At 44.9% G+C, this 23987-nt stretch overlaps 1 protein-coding gene across 5 annotated transcripts in view; it reads right to left on the bottom strand.

Annotated features, from left to right (window-relative positions):
* plekhm3 (pleckstrin homology domain containing, family M, member 3) overlaps positions 1-23987 on the bottom strand; it is a 117971-nt gene that overhangs the window by 44993 nt on the left and 48991 nt on the right. For all 5 annotated transcript variants that reach the window (XM_072578567.1, XM_072578571.1, XM_072578572.1 and 2 more), the window contains exons 4-5: positions 12312-12457; positions 6546-6739 (exon numbers count right to left, since the gene is read on the bottom strand). In XM_072578567.1, the coding sequence (XP_072434668.1) occupies positions 6546-6739; positions 12312-12457 (340 nt within the window). The remainder of the gene's footprint in view (positions 1-6545; positions 6740-12311; positions 12458-23987) is intronic.

Genomic DNA, 23987 nt, shown 5'->3' with positions numbered 1-23987 from the left:
AATTTGGGGGAGACCAATAAGGAGCATGTAGAGAATTTGAATATGGTCCTTAGACTTTTCTCCCAGATAGTCGCACGCCTTAGAAGGGAAAAATGTGTGTTCCAAGTGCTCCCAATGATCTATTTAGGCTACAGAGTGGACTAGACCAGGTTTCGTCCAGTGGAAGATAAAGTGAGGGCAATCAAAGGTGCCCTGACAACGATGTTAGTACCAGAGCTGAGGTGTTGTGGTCCTGTTCGCCGAGCTGGGAATTTGTGTTGCAGACGTTTCGTCCCCTGTCTAGGTGATAGCCTCACAGCTTGGGAGCCTCCAGTTGGAACTGACAACCGGACGTGGCAGATTCAAACCACTACAAATGCCGGAGGAAAGGTCACAGAAGCGCTTCACAGGAGGCTCCCAAGCTGTGAGGCTATCACCTAGACAGGGGGCGAAACGTCTGCAACACAAATTCCCAGCTCGGCGAACAGAACCACAACAACGAGCACCTGAGTTACAAATTTTCTCACAAACTTTGACCAGAGCTTAGGTCTTTCCTTGGGCTAGGTAAACCATGACAGAAATTTCATACATATCCTGGCACCTGTGCATCAACTCTTAAAAATAAGGGCCAGCCTTGGAAAAGGTCCTGGAGCCAAGCCATAGACTTCAGGGAAGTGAAAAAACAGCTATCATCCTCTGAGGTGTTGGTACACTATGACCCCAAACAAGACCTAGTATTAGAGTCATAGAGATGGACACATCCCTCCAAACCCTTCCTATTCATATACCCACCCAAATGCCTCTTAAATGTTGCGATTGTACCAGTCTCCACCACATCCTCTGGCAGCACATTCCATCCACGTACCACCCTCTGCGTGAAAAAGTTGCCCCTTAGGTCTCTTTTATATCTTTCCCCTCTCACCCTAAACCTATGCCCTCTAGTTCTGGACTCCCCGACGTCAGGGAAAAGACTTTGCCTATTTATCCTATCCATGCCCCTCATGATTTTGTAAACCTCTATAAGGTCACCCATCAACCTCCGACACTCCAGGGAAAATAGCCCCAGCCTGTTCAGCCTCTCCCTATAGCTCAGATCTTCCAACCCTGGCAACATCCTTGTAAATCTTTTCTGAACCCTTTCAAGTTTCGCAACATCTTTCCAATAGGAAGGAGACCAGAATTGCACGCAATATTCCAACAGTGGCCGAACCAATGTCCTGTACAGCCGCAACATGACCTCCCAACTCCTGTACTCAGTACTCTGACCAATAAAGGAAAGCATACCAAACACCTTCTTCACTATCCTATCCACTTTCAAGGAGCTATGAACTTGCACTCCAAGATCTCTTTGTTCAGCAACACTTCCTAGGACCTTACCATTAAATGTATAAGTCCTGCTAAGATTTGCTTTCCCAAAATGCAGCATCTCGCATTTATTTGAATTAAACTCTATCTGCCACTTCTCAGCCCATTGGCCCATCTGGTCCAGATCCTATTGTAATCTGAGGTAACCCTCTTTGCTGTCCACTACACCTCCAATTTTGGTGTCATCCACAAACTTACTAACTGTACCTCTATGCTCGCATCCAAATCATTTCTGTAAATGACAAAAAGTAGAGGATCCTGTACCGATCCTTGTGGCACTCCACTGGTCACAGGGCTCCAGTCTGAAAAACAACCCTCCACCACCACCCTCTGTCTTCTACCTCTGAGCCAGTTCTGTATCAAAATGGCTAGTTCTCCCTGTATTCCATGAGATCTAACCTTGCTAATCAGTCTCCCATGGGGAACCTTGTCGAATGCCTTACTGAAGTCCATATAGATCACATCAACTGCTCTGCCCTCATTAATCTTCTCTGTTACTTCTTCAAAAAACTCAGTCAAGTTTGTGAGACATGATTTCCCACGCACAAAGCCATGTTGACTATCCCGAATCAGTCCTTGCCTTTCCAAATACATGTACACCCGGTTCCTCAGGATTCCCTCCAACAACTTGCCCACCGGTCTATAGTTCCCTGGCTTGTCTTTACTGCCCTTCTTAAACAGTGGCACCACATTTGCCAACCTCCAGTCTTCCAGCACCTCACCTGTGACTATTGATGATACAAATATCTCAGCAAGAAGCACAGCAATCACTTCTCTAGCTTCCCACAGAGTTCTCGGGTACACCTGATCAGATCCTGGGGATTTATCCACCTTTAACCATTTCAAGACATCCAGCACTTCTCCTCTTTAATATGGACATTTTTGAAGCTGTCACCATCTATTTCCCTACATTCTATATCTTCCATGTCCTTTTCCACAGTAAATACTGATGCAAAATACTTGTTTAGTATCTGCCTCATTATCTGTGGCTCCACACAAAGGCCGCCTTGCTGATCTTTGAGGTACCCTATTCTCTCCCTAGTTATCCTTGGGTCTTTAATGTATTTGTAAAAACCCTATGGATTCTCCTTAATTCTATTTGCCAAAGTTATCTCATGTCCCCTTTTGGCCCTCCTGATTTCTCTCTTAAGTATACTCCTACTGCCTTTATACTCTAAGGATTCATTTGATCTATCCTGTCTATACTTCCTTATTTTTCTTAACCAAACCCTCAATTTCTTTAGTCATTCAGCATTTCCTACACATACCAGCCTTTCCTTTCACCCTGACAGGAATATACTTTCTCTGGATTCTTGTTATCTCATTTCTGAAGGCTTCCCATTTTCCAACTGTCCCTTTACCTGTGAACATCTGCACCCAATCAGCTTTTGAAAGTTCTTGCCTAATACCGTCTTGTCTAATTTAGAACTTCAACTTTTAGATCTGGTCTATCCTTTTCCTTCACTATTTTTAATCTAATAGAATTATGGTCGCTGGCCCCAAAGTGCTCCCCCACTGACACCTCAGTCACCTGCCCTGCCTTATTTCTCAAGGCTAGGTCAAGTTTTGCACCTTCTCTAGTAGGTACGTTCACAAACTTAATCAGAAAATATTCTTTTATACACTTAACACTATGGGAGTCCCAGTCTGTGCGGAAGTGGGTACTGCAGATGCTGGAAAAGCACAGTAGGAATTTTCCTGGTCCTTGGATGCTGCCTGACCTGCTGTGTATTGCCAGCACCACACTCATCTCGAGTCCCAGTCTATGTTTGGAAAGTTAAAATCCCTTACCATAACCACCCTATTATTCTTACAGAGAGCTGAGATCCCCTTACAAATTTGTTTCTCAATTTCCCTCTGAATATTAGGGGGGTGGGGTCTATAATACAATCCAATAAAGGTGATCATACATTTCTTATTTCTCAGTTCCACCCAAATAACTTTCCTGAATGTATTTCCAAGAATATCCTCCCTAAGTACAGCTGTAATGCAATCCCTTATCAAAAACGCCACTCCTCCTCTGCTCTTGCCTCCCTTTCTGTCCTTCCGATAGCACTTGTATCCTGGAATATTAAGCTGCCAGTCCTGCCCATCCCTGAGCCATGGTGCTCTAATTGCTGACATCCCAGTCACATGTTCCTAACCATGCCCTGAGTTCATCTGCCTTCCCTGTTAGGCTCCTTACATTGACATAAATGCAGTTTAATTTATTAGTCCTACCTTGTCCCTGCCTGCCCTGACTGTTTGACTCACTTCTGTTCTCAACTGTACCTGTCTCAAATTGATCTCTTTCCTCACTATCTCCCTGGGTTCCACCACCCCTCTCCCAACCTTACTAGTTTAAGTCCTCCTGAGCAAATCTAGCAAATCTCCCTGCCAGTATATTAGTCCCCTTCCAATTTAGGTGCAATCTGCCCTTCTTGTACAGATCACGTCTACCCCAGAAGAGATTCCACTGATCCAAAAATGTGAATCCTTCTCCCTTACACCAGCTTCTTAGCCATGCATTCATCTGCTCTATCCTCCTATTCCTGCCCTCACTAGCTCATAGCACCGGGAGTAATCCGGATATTACTAACTTTCGAGGACTTCCTTTTTAAATTCCTGCCTTACTCTCTATATTCTTCTTTCAGAATCTCATCCTTTTCCCTTCCTATGTTGTTGGTTCCAATGTGGACAATGACCTCCTGCTGGCCCCTCTCCCCCGTGAGAGCATTCTGCACCCTCTCTGAGAGGTCCTTGATCCTGGCACCAGGGAAGCAACACCATTCTGAATTTTCTCCGCTGGCTACAGAAACATCTGTCTGTGGCTCCGACTAGAGAGTCCCCTAACACAATCGATCTCTTGGAACCTAACGTACCCCTCGTTGCATTAGAGTCAGTCTCGATACCAGAAACTTGGCTGTTCGTGCTACATTCCTCTGAGAATCCATCACCCCCTACATTTTCCAAAACTGCATACTTGTTTTAAATAGGATAGTCACAGAAGATTCCTACATTTCCTGCCTACCTCTCTTACCTTACCTGGATTTAACCCATCTATGTGACTGCATCTGCGACGTTTCTCCCTTCCAATAACTGCCATCCATCCATCCCCTTGCTCTTGTAAATTCCTCATTGCCTCGAACTGTCACTCCAACTGATCCATTCAATCTGATAGGATTCGCAACCAATGGCATTTATTGGAGATATAATCCTCAGTAACACGTAAACTCTCCCTAAACTCCCACATCCAACAAGAAGAGCATATCACCCTACTAAGGGCCATTTTCGCTTCTTCCAATCTGCTGACCCAGAAAGTAGCACCTTCTTAGTGCTCTACAAAACACTGCTTCAGGCTAACTTAATACTTGTGGCTTTATGTTTAATCATGAGACATATCTCAATAAAACGTAATCAAGACAGACCCCACTCTACTCATTATTGTAGATTTGCAGCAAAGCCACACTCAAAACTATTCACTTATCTGTTTCTGTGCTGTGACCTCTCCCAAACAGGCTCCTCCAAGATCAGTTGTGAATTTCACTTAATTTTTCTAGACGCACTCCAATATCCAGCGATACATGAATTCAACAGCAAAGGCAGTAACTGCACAGGCTCACTGCTATGTCAGTTAGCAATGTGGGTTTCTTTCTCTCTCTCTACATCCCCCCCCCCCCCCCCCCCCCCACTCCCTGCCATTGCACTGAATATGTGCTGCCTTTGTCTGTCCCTCTCCCTTTTAAAAATGCCATTATTTTGACTTTTTTTTTCTCCAAAAGTTCCAAAACAATGCAACAGCATATAAAACAGTAATTGCTGCTCCTGGAATTTAAGGAAATCACCTCCAACACCTCAAAAAAAAAGGAGCAGCCTGTTACAGCCAGAAACTTTTCCCATCCTCCATCTTGGATTACCAAGAAAATTCCACCACAGAACATCCCAGATGGCCTCCTTCTTCAAAGATAGCAATTTCCCCTCCCACATAGTCAACAATGCCCTCCAGCGTATCCCGTCCACTTCCTGCACCTCCTCCCTTGAATGCTACCCCTCCAATCGCAACAAGGACAGAATGCCAACGCCACCGCCCCCCCCCACCCCAACCACCACCACCAACCCACCCTCCACTCCAGGCACCTTCCTCTGCCACCACAAGAGGTGTAAAACCTGCACCACACCTCCACCCCCTCACCTCCATCCAAGGCCCCAAAAGGATCCTTCCACATCTGACAGAGATTTACCTGTACTTTCACGTCATCTACTGTGTCCGCTGCTCCCGATGTGATCTCTTCTACATTGGGGAGACAGGACACCAACTTGCGGAACGTTTCAGAGAACATCTCTGGGACACATGCACTAAATAACTTCACTGCCCTGTGGTTGAACACTAGCTCCCCTCCCACTCCATCAACGACATGCAGGCCCTGGGCCTCCTCTACCACCAAATTCTAGTCACCCGACGCCAAGAGGAAAAATGTCTCATCTTCCTCCTTGGGACTCTCCAACCACACAGGATCAATGTGGATTTCACCAGTTTCCTCATTTCCCCCTTCCCCCATCTTATTCCCAGATCCAACCCTCCAACTCAGCACCGCCCTCTTGAACTGTCCTACCTGTCCACCTTCCATCTACTTATCCGCTCCACCCTCCACTCCGACCTATCACCTTTACCCCCACCTTCACCTACCTATCGCATTCCCAGCCACCTTCCCCCCTCCCATTTATCTCTCAGCCCCCTTGGGCTACAATCCTCACTCCTGATGAAGGGCTTATGCTTGAACTTGGACTCTCCTGCTCCTAGGATGGTCCCTGCCCAGCTGAATCAGATTAATAGTTCCAATCAGGGAGCCCTGGCGGACAGATATCAACAGGAGTGTCAGAGGTTCTATTCATTCAGAGCTGGCTCTGAGGGAGCTGGATCAGTGTCAAGGACTCTCCCCATGTAAATAAAGGGGGACTTGGTAACTGTGGAGTTACTTCAACCCCAATTTGGAAACATACCACTGCTTGTTCATTGCGGAGTTAAAATGCTGACAGCATTGCAGGAGTACCTTCACCACATGGACTGGAACAGGTCAAGAACGTGGCACGCCATAACCTTCTCAGGGAAACTGGCCAATACATGTTGGCCTTACCAGTGATGCTCACATCTACTGAATGAAATAGGAAGTTATTAAAAAGCAGTTTCATGTCAAAACTGGGAATAGGTTTGAGGAGCATACCTTCTGCGCAAATCTTCTGCCACGGAGGCCCTGCAGCTGAACAGGTATGCTCGCAGCGATTTGAGCTGTTGCCGTAAGCGGAGGACAGTGGCCAACGCTTCCACGTGCTCGTACAGATGTGGATTATCCTGCCGGATATCAATGAGTGGCTCTTCGGATATGTACTCCAAGAATTCTTTCGCTTGTTTTGAAACCTACAGAGAAAGGGGAAGTTTGAAAACAGATGCTTAGTGGCAGAAAGAATACAATCGGGTAACGTTTAGGTTACTTTACTATTAATCCAAGTAACGGAAGTTTGAATCATAGTTGAGGAACTGGAATTTGGTTTATAAAATCTGATTGTTGTATAAGTCCACTGCTTGATGCTTGTCCAGTGAGGTATGAAACCCGCTGTCCTTAAACCATCCAGGCCTTTGAGAGACTCCAGCTCACACTAACATAGTTGAATTTTTAAATTCTCTTTCCCAGCACCTACACAAACCATATACAGTTACATCAAAGTGCTTCAAATTCTCAAATGACTAGGAATAGGCAATAAATACCTACCAGTCCAACCACCAACACCCACATTTTGACAATGATTTGTTTTCTTAAAATTGTGAGACAGTAATTGTAGAAGGTTTCAGTCAAAGTAAAACAACTTCTATTGTAATCAACAGACTCTGTGCGTAGCACTATGGCCTCTAAATAGGAGGTCTTGGCTTGAAGTCCCACGTGGAAGGTAGGGACATACTTTAGGTGGACAGTGCAGTGCTGAGGGAGTATGACTCTCATGAAGTGTCACTTTTCAGCTGGGACCTTAAACTTCAGCCACTTGTCCCTCCTGGGTTGATTTGAAAGATTCCAAAGCATTCTCTTGAAAAGATTAGATTACTTACAGTGTGGAAACAGGCCCCTTGGCCCAACAAGTCCACACCGCCCCGCCGAAGCGTAACCCACCCATACCTCTACCTCTACCTCTACCCCTTACGGGCAATTTAGCATGGCCAATTCACCTGACCTGCACATCTTTGGACTGTGGGAGGAAACCGGAGCACCCGGAGGAAACCCACGCCGACATGCAAACTCCGCACAGTCAGTCACCTGAGGCGGGAAATGAACCTGGGTCTCTGGCGCTGTGAGGCAACAGTGCTACCTAGCAGTGCTAAGAGGATGAGGGGAACTCTGCATAATGACCTGGCTAAAATGTCACCCTGAACCAAAACGATTAATGAAAAAGAATATCTGGTCATCATTACAATGCAGTATGTGAAAACCTGTGAGGCAGAAACAAATTGCCTGATGCCCTGGTCACGCTAATCCCTCAATCAGAAATGTTCAAGAAAACTGGTCACTGCTGCTGTGGGATCTTCCGAGGTTCCAATAGCGGCCAGACTTCAGAAAGTACCCAAATGGCTGCAAAGCAGTTTAGGATGTTGAGGTTGTAAAAGCTGCTGCTATCTAAAAGCACCTTTTCTCTTTCTTACAAACTGATCTTATTTTGAAACCCAATTCTCCTGGATAGCTGCACAGCACAGAAGTCCGGAGTCTTAGCTTTGCATTCTCATTATTTCACATCAATGAAATATCTGCAAAGCCAGTGGGGCAGAGGTACGGTCACTGGACTAATCATACAGACCCCCAGGCTAATAGCAGAAAGTGAAATTTGAATTCAATTCATAAATGTTGAATTATAAAACTAGATTAATAATGGTGGCCATGAAACCACGTTGAATGCTGTAAAACCCATCTATTTCACTGCTTTCATTACCTGGTCTGGTCGAGACTCTCAGCAAATTAACTGATTCTTAAATGTCCTCTGAAATTACCTTGCATTTACAACTGAGTGATTTGCTATGGTTCAAAGTGGTAGCAATTAGGAATGGGCAGCAAATGCTGGCCTAGCAGGCAACACCCACAACCTATGAATGAATAAGCAGAAAAATCTAGTAATCCAGAGGCACAAACTAATACTCTGGGGACATGGGTTCTAATCCTACCATAGCAAGTGGCAACATTTAAATTCAGTCACGAAAATATGGAACTGAAAACTAGTTTCACTAATGGTAAGGCAGCATCCGAGGAGCAGAAGAATCGACATTTCGGGCACAAGCCCTTCATCAGAAAGGGCTTATGCCAGAAACGTCAACTCTCCTGCTCCTCGGATGCTGCCTGACTTGCTGTGCTTTTCCAGCACCACACTCTCAACTCTGATCTCCAGCATCTGCAGTCCTCACTTTCTCCTTCAGTAATGGTAACTTTGACAATGATGATCGTTTGTTGTGCAAACCCAATTGGTTCACGACCATCCTTCAGGGAAGGAAATCTGCCAACCTTATCTGGTATGACTTACATATGATTCCAGACTTACAACCATGTGGTTGACTCTTAATTGTCCTCTCAAGTGGTCCAGCATACCACTCGCTTCAAGGGTGTTTAAGGATGGGCAACAAATATTGGCCATGAATATTAGCATCACCCAATGGCCATGAAGAAACAAATTTTTAATTACAATTAAAAGGAATGGAAGGACTGTCAAAGAGATGTACAGCATGGAAACAGACCCTTCGGTCCAACCTATCCATGCCGAACAGATATTCCAAACCAATCTAGTTCCACCTGCCAGCACCCGGCCCATATCCCTCCAAACCCTTCCTATTTGTATACCCATCCAAATGCCTCTCAAATGTTGCAATTGTACCAGCCTCCCCTCCACCACATCCTCTGGCAGCTCATTCCATACACGTACCACCCTCTGCGTGAAAAAGTTGTCCCTTAGGTCTCTTATATTTTTTCCTTCTCAGCCTTCAATGCTCTAGGGAAAACAGCCCCAGCCTCTCCCTATAGCTCAAATCCTCCAACCCTGGCAATATCCTTGTAAATCTTTTCTGAACCCTTTCAAGTTCACAACATCTTTCCGATAGAAAGGAGACCAGAATTGCACGCAATATTCCAACAGTGACCGAACCAATGTCCTGTACAGCCGCAACATGACCTCCCAACTCCTGTACTCAGTACTCTGACCAATAAAGGAAAGCATACCAAACACCTTCTTCACTATCCTATCCACTTTCAAGGAGTTATGAACCTGCACTCCAAGGTCTCTTTGTTCAGCAATACTTCCTAGGACCTTACCATTAAGTGTATAAGTCCTGCTAAGATTTGCTTTCCCAAAATGCAGCATCTCGCATTTATCTGAATTAAACTCCATCTGCCACTTCTCAGCCCATTGGCCCATCTGGTCCAGATCCTATTGTAATCTGAGGTAACCCTCTTCGCTGTCCACTACACCTCCAATTTTGGTGTCATCTGCAAACTTACTAACTGTACCTCTTATGCTCGCATCCAAATCATTTCTGTAAATGACAAAAAGTAGAGGACCCAGCACCAATCCTTGTGGCACTCCACTGGTCACAGGCCTCCAGTCTGTAAAACAACCCTCCACCACCACCCTCTGTCTTCTACCTTTGAGCCAATTCTGTATCCAAATGGCTAGTTCTCCCTGTCTTTCTCACTTTCTCCTTCCATGAGATCTAACCTTGCTAATCAGTCTCCCATGGGGAACCTTGTCGAATGCCTTACTGAAGTCCATATAGATTGCATCAACTGCTCTGCCCTCATCAATCGTCTCTGTTACTTCTTCAAAAGACTCGATCAAATTTGTGAGACATGATTTCCCACGCACAAAGCCATGTTGAGTATTCCGAATCAGTCCTTGCCTTTCCAAATACATGTACATCCTGTCCCTCAGGATTCCCTCCAACAACTTGCCCACCGGTCTATAGTTCCCTGGCTTGTCTTTACCGCCCTTCTTAAACAGTGGCGCCACGTTTGCCAACCTCCAGTCTTCCGGCACCTCACCTGTGACTATCGATGATACAAATATCTCAGCAAGAGGCCCAGCAATCACTTCTCTAGCTTCCCACAGAGTTCTCGGGTACACCTGATCAGATCCTGGGGATTTATCCACCTTTAACCATTTCAAGACATCCAGCACTTCCTCCTCTGTAATTTGGACATTTTGCAAGATGTCACCATCTATTTCCCTACAGTCTATATCTTCCATATCCTTTTCCACAGTAAATACTGATGCAAAATAGTCATTTAGTATCTCCCCCATTTTCTGTGGCTCCACACAAAGACCGCCTTGCTGATCTTAGAGGGGCCCTATTCTCTCCCTAGTTACCCTTTTATCCTAATATATTTGTAAAAACCCTTTGGATTCTCCTTAATTCTATTTGCCAATGCTATCTCATGTCCCCTTTTTGCCCTCCTGATTTCCCTCTTAAGTATACTCCTACTTTCTTTATACTCTAAGGATTTACTCGATCTATCCTGTCTATACCTGACATATGATTCCTTCTTTTTCTTAACCAAACCCTCAATTTCTTTAGTCATCCAGCATTCCCTATAGCTACCAGCCTTCCCTTTCACCCTGATAGGAACATACTTTCTCTGGATTCTTGTTATCTCATTTCTGAAGGCTTCCCATTTTCCAGCCGTTGCTTTACCTGCGAACATCTGCCTCCAATCAGCTTTTGAAAGTTCTTGCCTAATACTGTCAAAATTGGCCTTAATGGGACTAAATATTCCAATTCATATTCTCAGAGGATACAGCACAGAACTACAATACCAAATGAATTCAAAATGTTGATGTCAAGTCATACAATGTTCTTTCAAAAGAAACTATACAACTCAGCTTTGACAAAGGGTCAGTTATACTCGAAACGTCAGCTCTTTTCTCTCCTTACAGATGCTGCCAGACCTGCTGAGATTTTCCAGCATTTGCTCTTTAGGTTTCAGATTCGAGCATCTGCAGTAATTTGCTTTTATTTTGTACAACTCTCCTGATAGCTTGGCATGTTTAAGAAGAGTTGGAGATAAATCAGAGTAGACTAGAGATGTTCCAGGTTCAATAACCAGAGATGAGTCAAGGAGGAATTTCTTCGCCAATGGAGTGGGGAGCCTGTGGAATTCTTTGCCACAGGAAACTGTTGAGTCCAAAACAGCATAGACTTTCAAGAAAGAAGTAGATATAGCTCTTAGGACTAAAGAGATCAAAAGGTATGGGGGAAAGCAGGAGCAGATACAGAGTTAGATGGCCAGCCATGACCATATTGAATGGCCAACATATCTGCTCCTATACTCTATGTTTCGGTGAACACGCAGTTCAAGGGCAATTAGGGTTGGGCCACAAATGCTGACCTTTCCGATATACCCAGATTCCACAAAAGAGATCAAAAAGAAATCACGAAATGCTGATGAGAGAATTAGGAAATATATAGCAAAAAAAAATTGAAAATAAGAATAGCACCTCGAGAATTAACAAAGCTGCTATGAAATTTGGTACTGCCTGTCCTGATTCCATGCAGCCATTGCCAATATTCTCAGTGACCTGCACTAGGGCCCAAATCAGCACAGATTCGATTTTTAAATTTTCAGCCTTGTTTTCAAGTCCCTCTATAAACGTAGCCATCCTTAGGACTGTAACAAACCGTACAGAAAATAAACCATTGAACGGTCTATGCTCTTCCACTATGGGTCTCTCGTATATCCTAGCATTGCTACCACTCCATCATTGCTGATTATGCTTCATATGCCTTGGTACTACGTTGTGGAATTGCCTCCTTAGATCTCTCTTCCTGCCTCTCCTCCACACACTTCCAAGCTTTTGCTCACTTGCCATATCTCCCGATGTAACCCAGAGGAAATATCTTTGAGTCCTTACATTAAAAAGGTGCTATATAAATGAGAGTTGTTGTTGCAGCTCAAGAAGGAGCAACGCACCTTGTGCTTTGCGGTGTCCCAGTTGTGAACCAGTCGAGCAGGGATCAGGAACACATCATCGACATGACAGGCGTGGCAATAGTACCAACCACTGTAGGCACATACCTTTGCGTTCCCATAGGACAGTCCCACCGGTCTCTGACATCCTATTGAAAACAAAGAGAATTCTTGCAATGCAAGTTGCCATAATGAAAGGAAGGGATTTATACACTTAATGGTAAGGTCCTAGGGAGTGTTGCTGAACAAAGAGACCTTGGAGTGCAGGGTCATAGCTCCTTGAAAGTGGAGTCGCAGGTAGATAGGATAGTGAAGGCGGCTTTGGGTATGATTTCCTTTATCGGTCAGAGTATTGAGTACAGGAGTTGGGAGGTCATGTTGCGGCTGTACAGGACATTGGTTAGGCCACTGTTGGAATATTGTGCGCGCAATTCTGGTCTCCTTCCTATTGGAAAGATGCTGTGAAACTTGAAAGGGTTCAGAAAAGATTTACAAGGATGTTGCCAGGGTTGGAGGATCTGAGCTACAGGGAGAGGCTGAACAGGCTGGGGCTGTTTTCCCTAGAGCGTCAGAGGCTGAGGGGTGACCTTATAGAGGTTTATAAAATCATGAGGGGCATGGATACGATAAATAGACAAAACTTCTTTTCCCTGGGGTTGGGGAGTCCAGAATTAGAGGGCATATGTTTAGGGTGAGAGGGGAAAGATATAAAGGAGACCTAAGGGGCAACTTTTTCACGCAGAGGGTGGGACAGGTATGGAATGAGCTGCCAGAGGAAGTGGTGGAGGCTAGTATAATTGCAACATTAAAGAGGCATTTGGATGGGTATATGAATAGGAAGGGTTTGGAGGGATATGGGCCGGGTGCTGGCAGGTGGGACCAGATTGGGTTGGGATATCTGGTCGACGTGGACAGATTGGACAGAAAGGTCTGTCTCCATGCTGTACATCTCTATGAATCTATGAAACACAGAAGACAACGTGCACTGACAAATCTCGCAAACAGCAACAACATAATGACCAGAATATATTTTTCAGTGATATTGGTTGCTGATCAACCAAGATACTGTGGACAACAGCCTTTATTTAAAATGGAACACTTTACATCTACCCAAGGTGGTTAGCAGGACTCGAGTTTCATGTCTCTTCTAAAACTTGGCATGTATGGCAGCATTGGAAAGGGGAGTTAGCATAGATTTTAAGCTTAAATCTCTGGAGGTGAGCTTTGAATCCACAACCTTCAGACTCAGCTGTGAGAATGTCACTCTATTGAGCCATGGGTGTCAAGACATTTCTGCTATAACACACAGTTTATTGAAGCGAATTTGCCATAACGTGATTGACGAACCGGGGACACAGTTTCTAAAAGAGTGAACTTTTAGAACGCGTATTGGCTGTAACACAATTACATCGCCAAACACTTTAAGCGCTGTTCCTAAAGTGTGATTTTTCTCTAATACAGGGTTTCACAATAACACAACTATTGTGCTGTGGAAGAACTACATGTATCAAATGTTGAAGCTGCTAACTGTTCAGAGAAAGTGATGAATTGGATGTAGGATCTACAGGTTTTCTAATTTACTACCGTATACAATTTTCCTTTACAAAAAAAGAGCCATTATTATGCATCCATAGGAAAATGTGTCACTTTGGTTTTATTCACAGTTCACTCTACAGTGATCCAGTCATGCACCCTGGTGTTGTCAAAATCAGAACCCTGCTTTTTCAGGTTCCTGCACCAGTGATAGCTTTGTACACCTTTGCCAACTAGCTTCAAATTGGGATTGGCCTTTATACCTATTGAAAACAGGATTTCTACTGCCCCTATGAAGTTAATACACAAGTCCATAATAGATTTCAACACAGGTCCCAGAGGTGAAAGGCTAATGTGTCACTGAATATCTCCACGATTGCCATAATATGTAACACTGCACCAACTAACAGCTCACCTCCCTCAACAAGGCCACGCTAATAACTGCATCATTCCCATTTCAGTAACTGTGCTACCAAAGGCTCCGAGCTGGATTCATACGGGATGGGTGTGCAATTAATCGAACAAGAGCAGAGCCCCAAAGAGGCACTTTGAAGACAACTTTGTGGAAGGCTGCATTTGCAAAGAGATATTCCAAAATAAAACCAGTCAAGTGCACACACCACTCTTAAGTGTCCCTGTCCCAAAAACAAAAAGCTTTGGACCATCAGTCGAAATAGAAGCAACAACAGGCCACACCTAGCTTGCTCGCTCTTCTCTCCAGTACAGTGACAACATGAAGTAATATCTGGATCTTGTACCACAAACTCTGTCCACAAGTGAGCATTTGTCTTTGTAACAGATTGTGCAGCAATGGTCAGGAGAGGATTATTATCGCTGGAATAGCAATTCACAGACCAAGTTAATGTTCTGGGACGTGGGTTTAAATCCCACCTCAGCAGATGATAAAACTTGAATTCAATAAAATCTGAAATTAAAAGTTTAATGGTGGCCATCAAAACATTGCTGATTGCCATTAAAGTTCATCAGCTTCATTATTGCCCCTGTAGGGAAGAAAACTGCCACCCTTACCTGGTCTGGCCTACATGGTGATTGCTGACACACAGCAATGAGACAACCAGCAGCTCTATGGTCTGATGTGTCTATGGAAACTTCACTTTTACATGTCATTCTAGATCCATCATAATGTGGTTGACTCTTTATTGCCATCTGAAATAGCCTAGCAAGCCATTAAGTTGCAACAACTGTTAAAATGCCAGTCTATAGCCAAACTGATTCGCTTCACATGATATCAAGAAGTAGGAAGGGTTTGGAGGGATAAGGGCAGGTGGGACTAGATTGGGTTGGGATATCTGGCCGGCATAGACGGGTTGGACCAAAGGGTCTGTTTCCATGCTGTACATCTCTATGACTCTCTGACTAACTGGGTGGAGACACGGGAGTGCTTCAGGATCACGTTCAAATAATAACCAAATATTCAGCAATCCCAGCACAAGTTTGAGCCCCTTTATACACGGTTCTTACATATATTAAAATTCCACTACTATGGTGTTACATTTTTTATCTATAGTACACAAAGGTTTGAAGGGCTTCTGCCCTGGGAGACAGAGATGGGATAAAACGTGCTAAATGCTGCCTGCTACTTCTGATGGGATTAAGTGTGTCTATCCGGTCTGCTTGCATAATTAAGAAGTGTTAGTCCTTTTTGTCTTTTAAAGTTAATAAATATTAGTAAAAATACTAGGCCTATATGCTCTAAGTAAACTAGAAACTAGAAACTATACCTATACTTAAGAATAAAGAATATTCAACTAGTTACTGGAGCTGGGTTGAGAGATTTATTTAATATTTGCCGGTAGGTGTTTCATGCGTTCATGCAATTTCATGGAAGTGCTGTTTTGTCAGTTAGTTTCTTCCAGGGATAATGGCCCAGTTAAAAAGGTACTTAACAGGTACTTACTAATTGGGAAATCTATTCAGGTCCAGGAGATGATTGGTAAGGGCTGATTAATATTATAATGTTTTGTGGAGACCTGATAGGGATGGTATTGTTCTGCATGCTACACTTATTCAGAGGTAAACACTGCTTGTAAGCAAGGACTGATAAGGTGTGGAAATACAGTGAAAATAGCGAACTGGTATGTGAGTTAATAAAGATTATCTGTAACAATATCTCACAGCAACTTCACCTTTACATGTTATTCTAGATCCACCATTATGTGGTTGACTCTTAACTGCCATCTGAAATAGCCTAGCAAGCCATTATCGACTGCTAAAAAGCCAGTCTATATATACCCAAACTGATACACTTCACATGATATCAAGAAATGGTTGGAGACATGGATACTTCAAAGACTCTTGGACCTGTTAACATTCTGGCAATGGTAGTGATGACGTGTACTCCAAACTTGCCACACCCCTAGCCAACTGCTTCAGTTCAACTATGTCACTAGCATTCAATTAACAATGAATCATAGAACCCCTACAGTGTGGACTGACTCTCCAATCAGCATGTGGACTGACTCTCCAATCAGCATCCCACTCAGACTCAACTCCCCTACCCTATCCCTGTAACCCTGCATTTCCTGTAGCTAACCCACCTAGCCTGCACATCCCTGGACACGATGGGCAATTTAGCATGGCCAAACCACCTAAGATACATATCTTCGGACTGTGGGAGGAAACCAGAGAATCTGGAAGAAAATCACACAAGACAGAGGGAGAATGTGCAAACTCCACACAGACAGCTGCCTGAGATGGAATTGAACCCGGGTCCCTGGCGCTGTCAAGTAACAGTACTAACTACCTAACCACCATGCCATCCTGTGCGGAATGTGAAACATTGCCCAATATGTCCTATACATAACATTCAAACCATTCAATTAATCTTCTTCTCTTGATCATTAGCAATGATATCAGAGTAAAAGATCCACCAGGAAGCAGTGACCATAAAATGTTAGAATTTAGTATTTGGTTTGACAGGGACAAACTTGGGTCGGAAACAACTGTGCTAAGCTTAAATAAATGCAATCACAAAGAATGTGGAGCAGGGCTGGCTGGAGTGGACTAGGAAAGGAGTTTAGCAGCAAAGATGATTGAGAAATAGCCATCAATGTTTAAGAAAATAGTTCAAGATTCACAGCAAACATATTTTAGGGAAAATTTTAAAATCCAAAAGATGACCAAATAAAAAGGAGAGAAAAAATAGGTTTGGAGGGCATACTTGCAAGTAACAAAAAGACTGACAGCAACAGTGTCTTTAAACATATGAAAAGGAGCAGAGAAGACATAAAGAGACCTCTTAGAGAATGAGGCTACGGAAATTGTAATGGGTAATAAGAAAATGGCAGGGGAGTTGAGTAAATAATACATCAGTTTACACAATAGAAGACATTAATAGCGTTCCAAAATTACCAAATAATCAAGGGACAAAAAGAGGAGGAAATAAATACAATTATAATCACAAGAGAAAAAGTGCTTGAGAAACTAATGGGGCGAGAGACCTCGAAGTACCCTGCACCTGCTGGGATGCAAGATATTATAGGAGGCAGCTAAAGAGATAGTGGATGCACTGGTAGTAATCTTCCAAGAATACTTAGACTCTGGAAAAGTTCAAGCAGTTTGGGAAATTGCCATTGTAAAACTCTTGGATTTAAAAAAAGGAATGAGACAAAAAATAAACAAGTAGAAAAGACCCTACTGAGACTGGGGCAATAGATCCATCCTAGGATAAGCCAAACAGAGACATGCACGAGAATTCCGAGAAGCATGGCATTCCAACCAGAACTCTATCAACAAACACATTGACTTGGATCCGATTTACCACCCCCGAGAAAAAGAACGGAAAGGACATCACCAAAATAAATGATGTCCCCACAGGAAATGACATTGCCAACCCAAGGAAACCCAAACACAAATAGAAAGCAGGCTCCCCCACCAGTGCTTCCTCTGGAGGCTCACTGAAGACGTTACCGGGTATGGTGACAAAATGTCTGAAAATGAACCTTCCAGCTCAGCGGGCAGACCTACATCCAAAACAAGTAGCTATTGACCAGCTCACTTGCCATCGATTACTGGGAAAACGTTAGAGTCTATGGTTAGAGATGTGATGACAAAGCAACAGAATATGATCAAACTATATCAGTATGGCTTGCTGAAGAGGAGATTATGTCTGACAAATTTACTAGAGTTCTTTGAGAAGGTAACAAATAGGATAGATAATTATGCAATTCAGATAAGGCTCATGGGTATGATCTACAGTATGGAGGGATGGTCTTAGGAGCAAAGGCCAAAAGAGGTTCTGACTCTGTTCACTGGAGTTTAGAAGAATGAGAAGTGATCTCATCGAAACATATACGATTCTCAATCGGCTTTAAAGGGTAAATGCCGAGAGGATGTTTCCCCTTATGGGAGGGTCTAGGACCAGAGGACATAGTCACAAAATAAAGCAGCGCAAATTTAAGACTGAGAGGAAGAATCTCTTCTCCCAAAGGGTTGAGTGTCTTTAGAACTCCTTGCTGGGGTGGGGGGGGGGGGGGGGGGGGGGGGTGGAAGCACAGTCCTTGTGCATATTTATAGCTGAAATAGATAAATTATTGATCAGTGGGGGAATCAAAGGTTCTGGAAAACGGGCAGGGAAGTGGACGTGAGGAATGTCGGATCAGCCATGGTCCTATTTAATCCTATTAAGCTCGAGGGGCCAAATGGCCTAATTCTGGTGCTGACTCTTATGGTCTTATATGGATTAAATTCTAGATTAGTGGCGCTGGAAGAGCACAGCAGTTCTGGCAGCATCAGAGGAGCAGTAAAATCAACGTTTCGGGCAAAAGCCCTTCATCAGGAATAAAGGCAGAGAGCCTAAAGCGTGGAGAGATAAGCTAGAGGAGGGTGGGGAGAAAGTAGCATAGAGTACAATGGGTGAGTGGGGGAGGGGATGAAGGTGATAGGTCAGGAGCGGGGGGAGGGTGGAATGGATAGGTGGAAAAGAAGATAGGCAGGTAGGACAAGTCATGGGGACAGTGCTGAGCTGGAAGTTTGGAACGAGGGTGAGGTGGGGGAAGGGGAAATGAGGAAACTGTTGAAGTCCACATTTCAACCCCAGGGCATCAGTGTTCCGAGACGGAAGTTGAGGTGTTCTTCCTCCAGGCGTCTGGTGGTGAGGGAGCGGCGGTGAAGGAGGCCCAGGACCTCCATGTCCTCGGCAGAGTGGGAGGAGGAGTTGAAATGTTGAGCCACGGGGCGGTATGGTTGATTGGTGCGGGTGTCCCGGAGATGTGCCCTAAAGCGCTCTGCTAGGAGGTGTTCAGTCTTCCCAATGTAGAGGAGACCGCATCGGGAGCAACGGATACAATAAATGATATTAGTGGATGTGCAGGTAAAACTTTGATGGACGTGGAAGGCTCCTTTAGGGCCTTGGATAGAGGTGAGGGAGGTGGTGTGGGCACAGGTTTTACAGTTCCTGCGGTGGCAGGGGAAAGTGCCAGAATGGGAGGGTGGGTCGTAGGGGGGTGTGGACCTGACCAGGTAGTCACGGAGGGAACAGTCTTTGCGGAAGGTGGAAAGGGGTGGGGAGGGAAATATATCCCTGGTGGTGGGGTCTTTTTGGAGATGGTGGAAATGTCGGCGGATGATTTGGTTTATGCGAAGGTTGGTAGGGTGAAAGGTGAGCACCAGGGGCGTTCTGTCCTTGTTACGGTTGGAGGGGTGGAGTCTGAGGGTGTAAGTACAGGATGTAGACGAGATGGAGGGCATCTTTAACCACGCGGGAAGGGAAATTGTGGTCTCTAAAGAAGGAGGCCATCTGGTGTGTTCGGTGGTGGAATTGGTCCTCCTGGGAGCAGATACGGCAGAGGCGGAGGAATTGGGAATATGGGATGGCATTTTTGCAAGAGGTAGGGTGGGCAGAGGTGTAATCCAGGTAGCTGTGGGAGTTGATGGGTTTGTAAAAAATGTCAGTGTCAAGTCGGTCGTCATTATTGGAGATGGAGAGGTCCAGGAAGGGAGGGAGGTGTCAGAGATGGTCCAGGTAAATTTAAGGTCAGGGTGGAATGTGTTGGTGAAGTTGATGAATTGCTCAACCTCCTCGCGGGAGCACGAGGTGGCGCCAATGCAGTCATCAATGTAGCGGAGGAAGAGGTGGGAAGTGGTGCCGGTGTAATTACGGAAGATCGACTGTTCTACGTAGCCAACAAAGAGACAGGCATAGCTGGGACCCATACGTGTGCCCATGGCTACCCCTTTGGTCTGGAGGAAGTGGGAGAATTCGAAGGAGAAATGGCTAAGGGTGAAGACCAGTTCAGCCAAATGAATGGGAGTATCGGTGGAAGGGTACTGTTGGGGATGTCGGGAGGGGAAGAAACGGAGAGCTTAGAGCCCCTGGTCATGGTGGATGGAGGTGTAGAGGGATTGGATATCCATGGTGAAGATGAAGCATTGGGGGCCAGGGAAACGGAAGTCTTGGAGGAGGTGGAGGGCATGGGTGGTGTCTCAAACGTTTGTGGGGAGTTCCTGGACCAGGGGGATAGGACAGTATCGAGTTAGGTAGAGATTAAGGTGAGCAAAAGCTATAATATATTTGGATTTTCAGAAGGCATTTGATAACGAATCACACAAGACTACATTGGAAGATAAGAGCACATGTTGTTGAAGGGGTGGTATATTAGCATGGATAGGGGATTGGGCTAACTAACAGGAGAGAGATAATTGGGAGAAGGGCGTACATTTTTGGGACGACAGTCTGCAACTACTGATTTGGGGCCACAATTATTTACAATATATTTTAATGATTTGGAGGAGGAAAGTGAATATACTGTAGTCAAGTTTGCAGATAACAAAAATAGGTGGAAAGGCAAGTGGTGAGGATGACAGTCTGCAAAGCAATGGAGGCACATTAATCGAGTGGGCAAAAAGTTGGCAGACTGAGTATGCGATCCTGCCAGGCCCGGTTAGCTCCTGACCTCGTTACATCTTGGTTCAAACATAGACAGAGGAAAGGTGAGAGGGACTCCCCTCAACATTTGACCATGTGTGGCATCACAGAGCCCTAGCAAGATTAGAGTCAATGGCAACTGGGGAAACTCCCTGCTAATTGAAATCATACTTAACACCAATAAAGACGGCTCTGATTGTTGAAAGTCAGCTTCAGGACATCTCTACAGTGGTCGCTCAGGGTAGTTCCCTTAGCCCAATCATCTTCAGCTGCCTGATAATGATTTACCTTCGTGATTGTGTAATCATCCCCACTTCTGACACTATGTTCAGCAGCACTGACAACTCCTCAAATACTGAAGCTGACCATATCCAAATGCAGCAAGACCTGGACAATATCCATCTTTGAGCTGACCAGTGGCAAGTAACATTCACATCACAACTGCCAGGCAATGATCATCTCCAACAAGACAGAATGTAACTATTGCCTTTTGGTATTCCCGTCACTAGATCTCCCATTATCACCATCCTGGGGGGGGGGGGGTGGGGAGAGAGAGAGAGGGATTTAGCATTGACCAGAAACTGAACTCAACTAGTCATGTATATACTGTGGCTACAAGAGAAAAGGTCAGAAGCAAAGAATCTTGCAGCAAAATCTACAAGGCACAATTCTCGAGTACTGTCGAATACTCCCCACTTGCCTGGATCAGTTCAGGTCCAACAACATTCAAGAAGCTTGACACCATCCAACAAAAGTAGTCCACCTGACTGGCATCACATCCACAAGCACCCACTCCCTCCATCGCCACCATCAGCAGCAGCAGTACGTACCATCCACAAGATACACTGCAGAAATTATCACCTTCCAAACACATGACAACCACCATCTATAAGTATAAGGGCAGCAGATACATGGGAGCTCCACCTGCAAGTTTCCCTCCAAGCCACTCACCGTCCTCACTTTGAAATACATCACTTCCTTTATGCTGGAGTTAGAATTGTGAACCTCCCTCCCTGACAGTGTTGTGTACACATTCACCAAATTGACTGCAGCAGTTCAAGGAGACAGCTTCCTGCCACTTTCTCAATAGGAACTAGCAAAGCGAATAAATGCTGCCCAGCCAGCAATACCTACTACCTCTGAATGAATTTTAAAAAGCCTTAGGTTGCCTCATGTCTTAACCCAATTCAGTTTTCATGGAACATCTCCACATTTTGCACATTCCAGTGTTCAGAAGTTGGGAGCTAGAATCAGGGTTTTTCGCCGCCTTGTTCTGACCAGCCCAGAGATAAATACATCAAGACAAAAGCCTGAGGCTCAAGTGATTGATTTAAAGTATAATAAACTTGAAGACATGGGAACATATCACATATCCAAGCAAAGAGGTGAGATCAACTTAATTAAAGACAAGCTTGTTAATAACTTCAGCTCCTCACAGACCACGTGAGGGAGCTGGAGCTGGATGAACTTCAGATCATTCAGGAGGCTGAGTGGGTGATCGAGAGGAGTGATAGGGAGGTAGTCATACCTAAGTTATAGGATAAAGGTAGCTGGGTGACAGTTAGGAGAGGGTAAAGGAATAGGCAGATAGCGCAGGGACCCCCTGTGGCTGTCCTCCTCAACAATAAGTATACGGTTTTGGATACTGTTGGGGGGGGGGGGGGAACCTACCAGGGGAAAGCCTTTGTGGCCAGGTCTCTGGCACGGAGCCTGGCTCTGTGGCTCAGAAGGTAATGGTGGAGAGTAGGAGTGATCGTGATAGGTGATTCAATGGTGAGAGGAACAGACAGGAGATTCTGTGGTCATAAACAAGACTTTTAGATGGTACGGTGCCTCTGGGGTGCCAGGGTCAGGGATGTCTTGGATTGAATCTACAGGATTCTTAAAAGGGGAGGGAGAGCAATCAGAAGTTGTGCTACACATTGGTACCAATGAAAAGGGATGAGGACCTGAAAAGGGAATATAGGGAGTTAGGTTGGAAGCTAAAAGACAGGATGAGCAGAGTAGTGATCTCAGGATTGCTACCAGTGCCACGGGCTAGTGAGGCTTAGGAACAGAGAGCAAGTGTAGCTGAACATGTCGCTACAGGGCTGGTGTAGGAGGGAGGGCTTCAGATATGTGGATCATTGGGATACCTTCTGGGGAAGGTGGGACCTGTACAAGGACGACGGTTTGCAGCTGAACTGGAGGGGCAGCAGGGGTTTGCTAGAGCCTCCGGGAGGGTTTAAAATAGTTTGGAAGGGGAGTGGGGGCCAGAGCAATGGATCAGAGGATGGAGTCGTTAGTGAACAGCCAGATACAGCATGCAGAGAGTCTGTGAGGAGGGCTAGACAGTCGATGGGGCAAAGGTGCAGTCAGTGTGATGGGTTGAAGTGTGTCTATTTTAACGCAATAAGTATCAGGACTAAGGATGATGAACTTAGAGCATGGATCAACACTTGGAACCGTGATGTTGTGGCCATGACAGAAACTTGGAAATCACAGGGGTAGGAGTGGCTGTTGGATGTTCCAGGACTTCGGTGTTTCAAAAGGAATATTTGGGGGTCGGGGAGAAAAGAAGAGAGGAGGGGGTAAAAGAGGTGGAGGTGTGGCATTGCTAATCAGGGATCGTATCATTGCTGCAGAAAGGGAGATTGTCTACAGAGTCAGTATGGGCGAAAGTCAGAAACAGGAAAGCAGCAGTTGGGAATTTTCTACAAACCCTCCCCTCCAATTGCAACAGAGACATGGAGGAGCAGATTAGGAGGCATACTTTGGAAAGGTGCAAATGTAACAGGGTTGTTGTCATGGGTGACTTTAACTTTCCAAATATTGATTGGAACCTCCTTAGTTCAATATGTAGATAGGTAGACTAGAGGGTTTGGTGCTTGGCAATGAACCAGACCAGGTCTCTCTGTGATAGCGTTCACAACTCTCTAACCTTTACTATAGTCATGGAGAGGGATAGGAGCAGGTGGTATGGGAAAGTATTTAATTGGGGGAGGGGAAGAGGAAATTATAATGCTATTCGGTACTTAAATTTGGAATACATGTTCTCAGGGAAATACACAACAGAAATGTGGAGATTGTTCAGGGAGCACTTGCAGATAGTACTGGACAGATTTGTCCCACTGAGGCAAGGAAGGGATGGTAGGGTGAAGGAACCTTGGGTGACAAGTGACATGGAACATCTTCTCAAGAGGAAAAAGGAAGCTTACTTAAGGTTGAGGCGGCAAGGATCAGACAGGGCTCTAGAGGGTTACAAGGTAGACTGGAAGGAA

This window comes from Chiloscyllium punctatum, chromosome 10 (genome assembly GCF_047496795.1).
Source record: "Chiloscyllium punctatum isolate Juve2018m chromosome 10, sChiPun1.3, whole genome shotgun sequence".
In the NCBI taxonomy this organism is placed as follows: Eukaryota; Metazoa; Chordata; class Chondrichthyes; order Orectolobiformes; family Hemiscylliidae; genus Chiloscyllium; species Chiloscyllium punctatum.
This window is presented reverse-complemented; position numbering and strand designations above follow the sequence as displayed.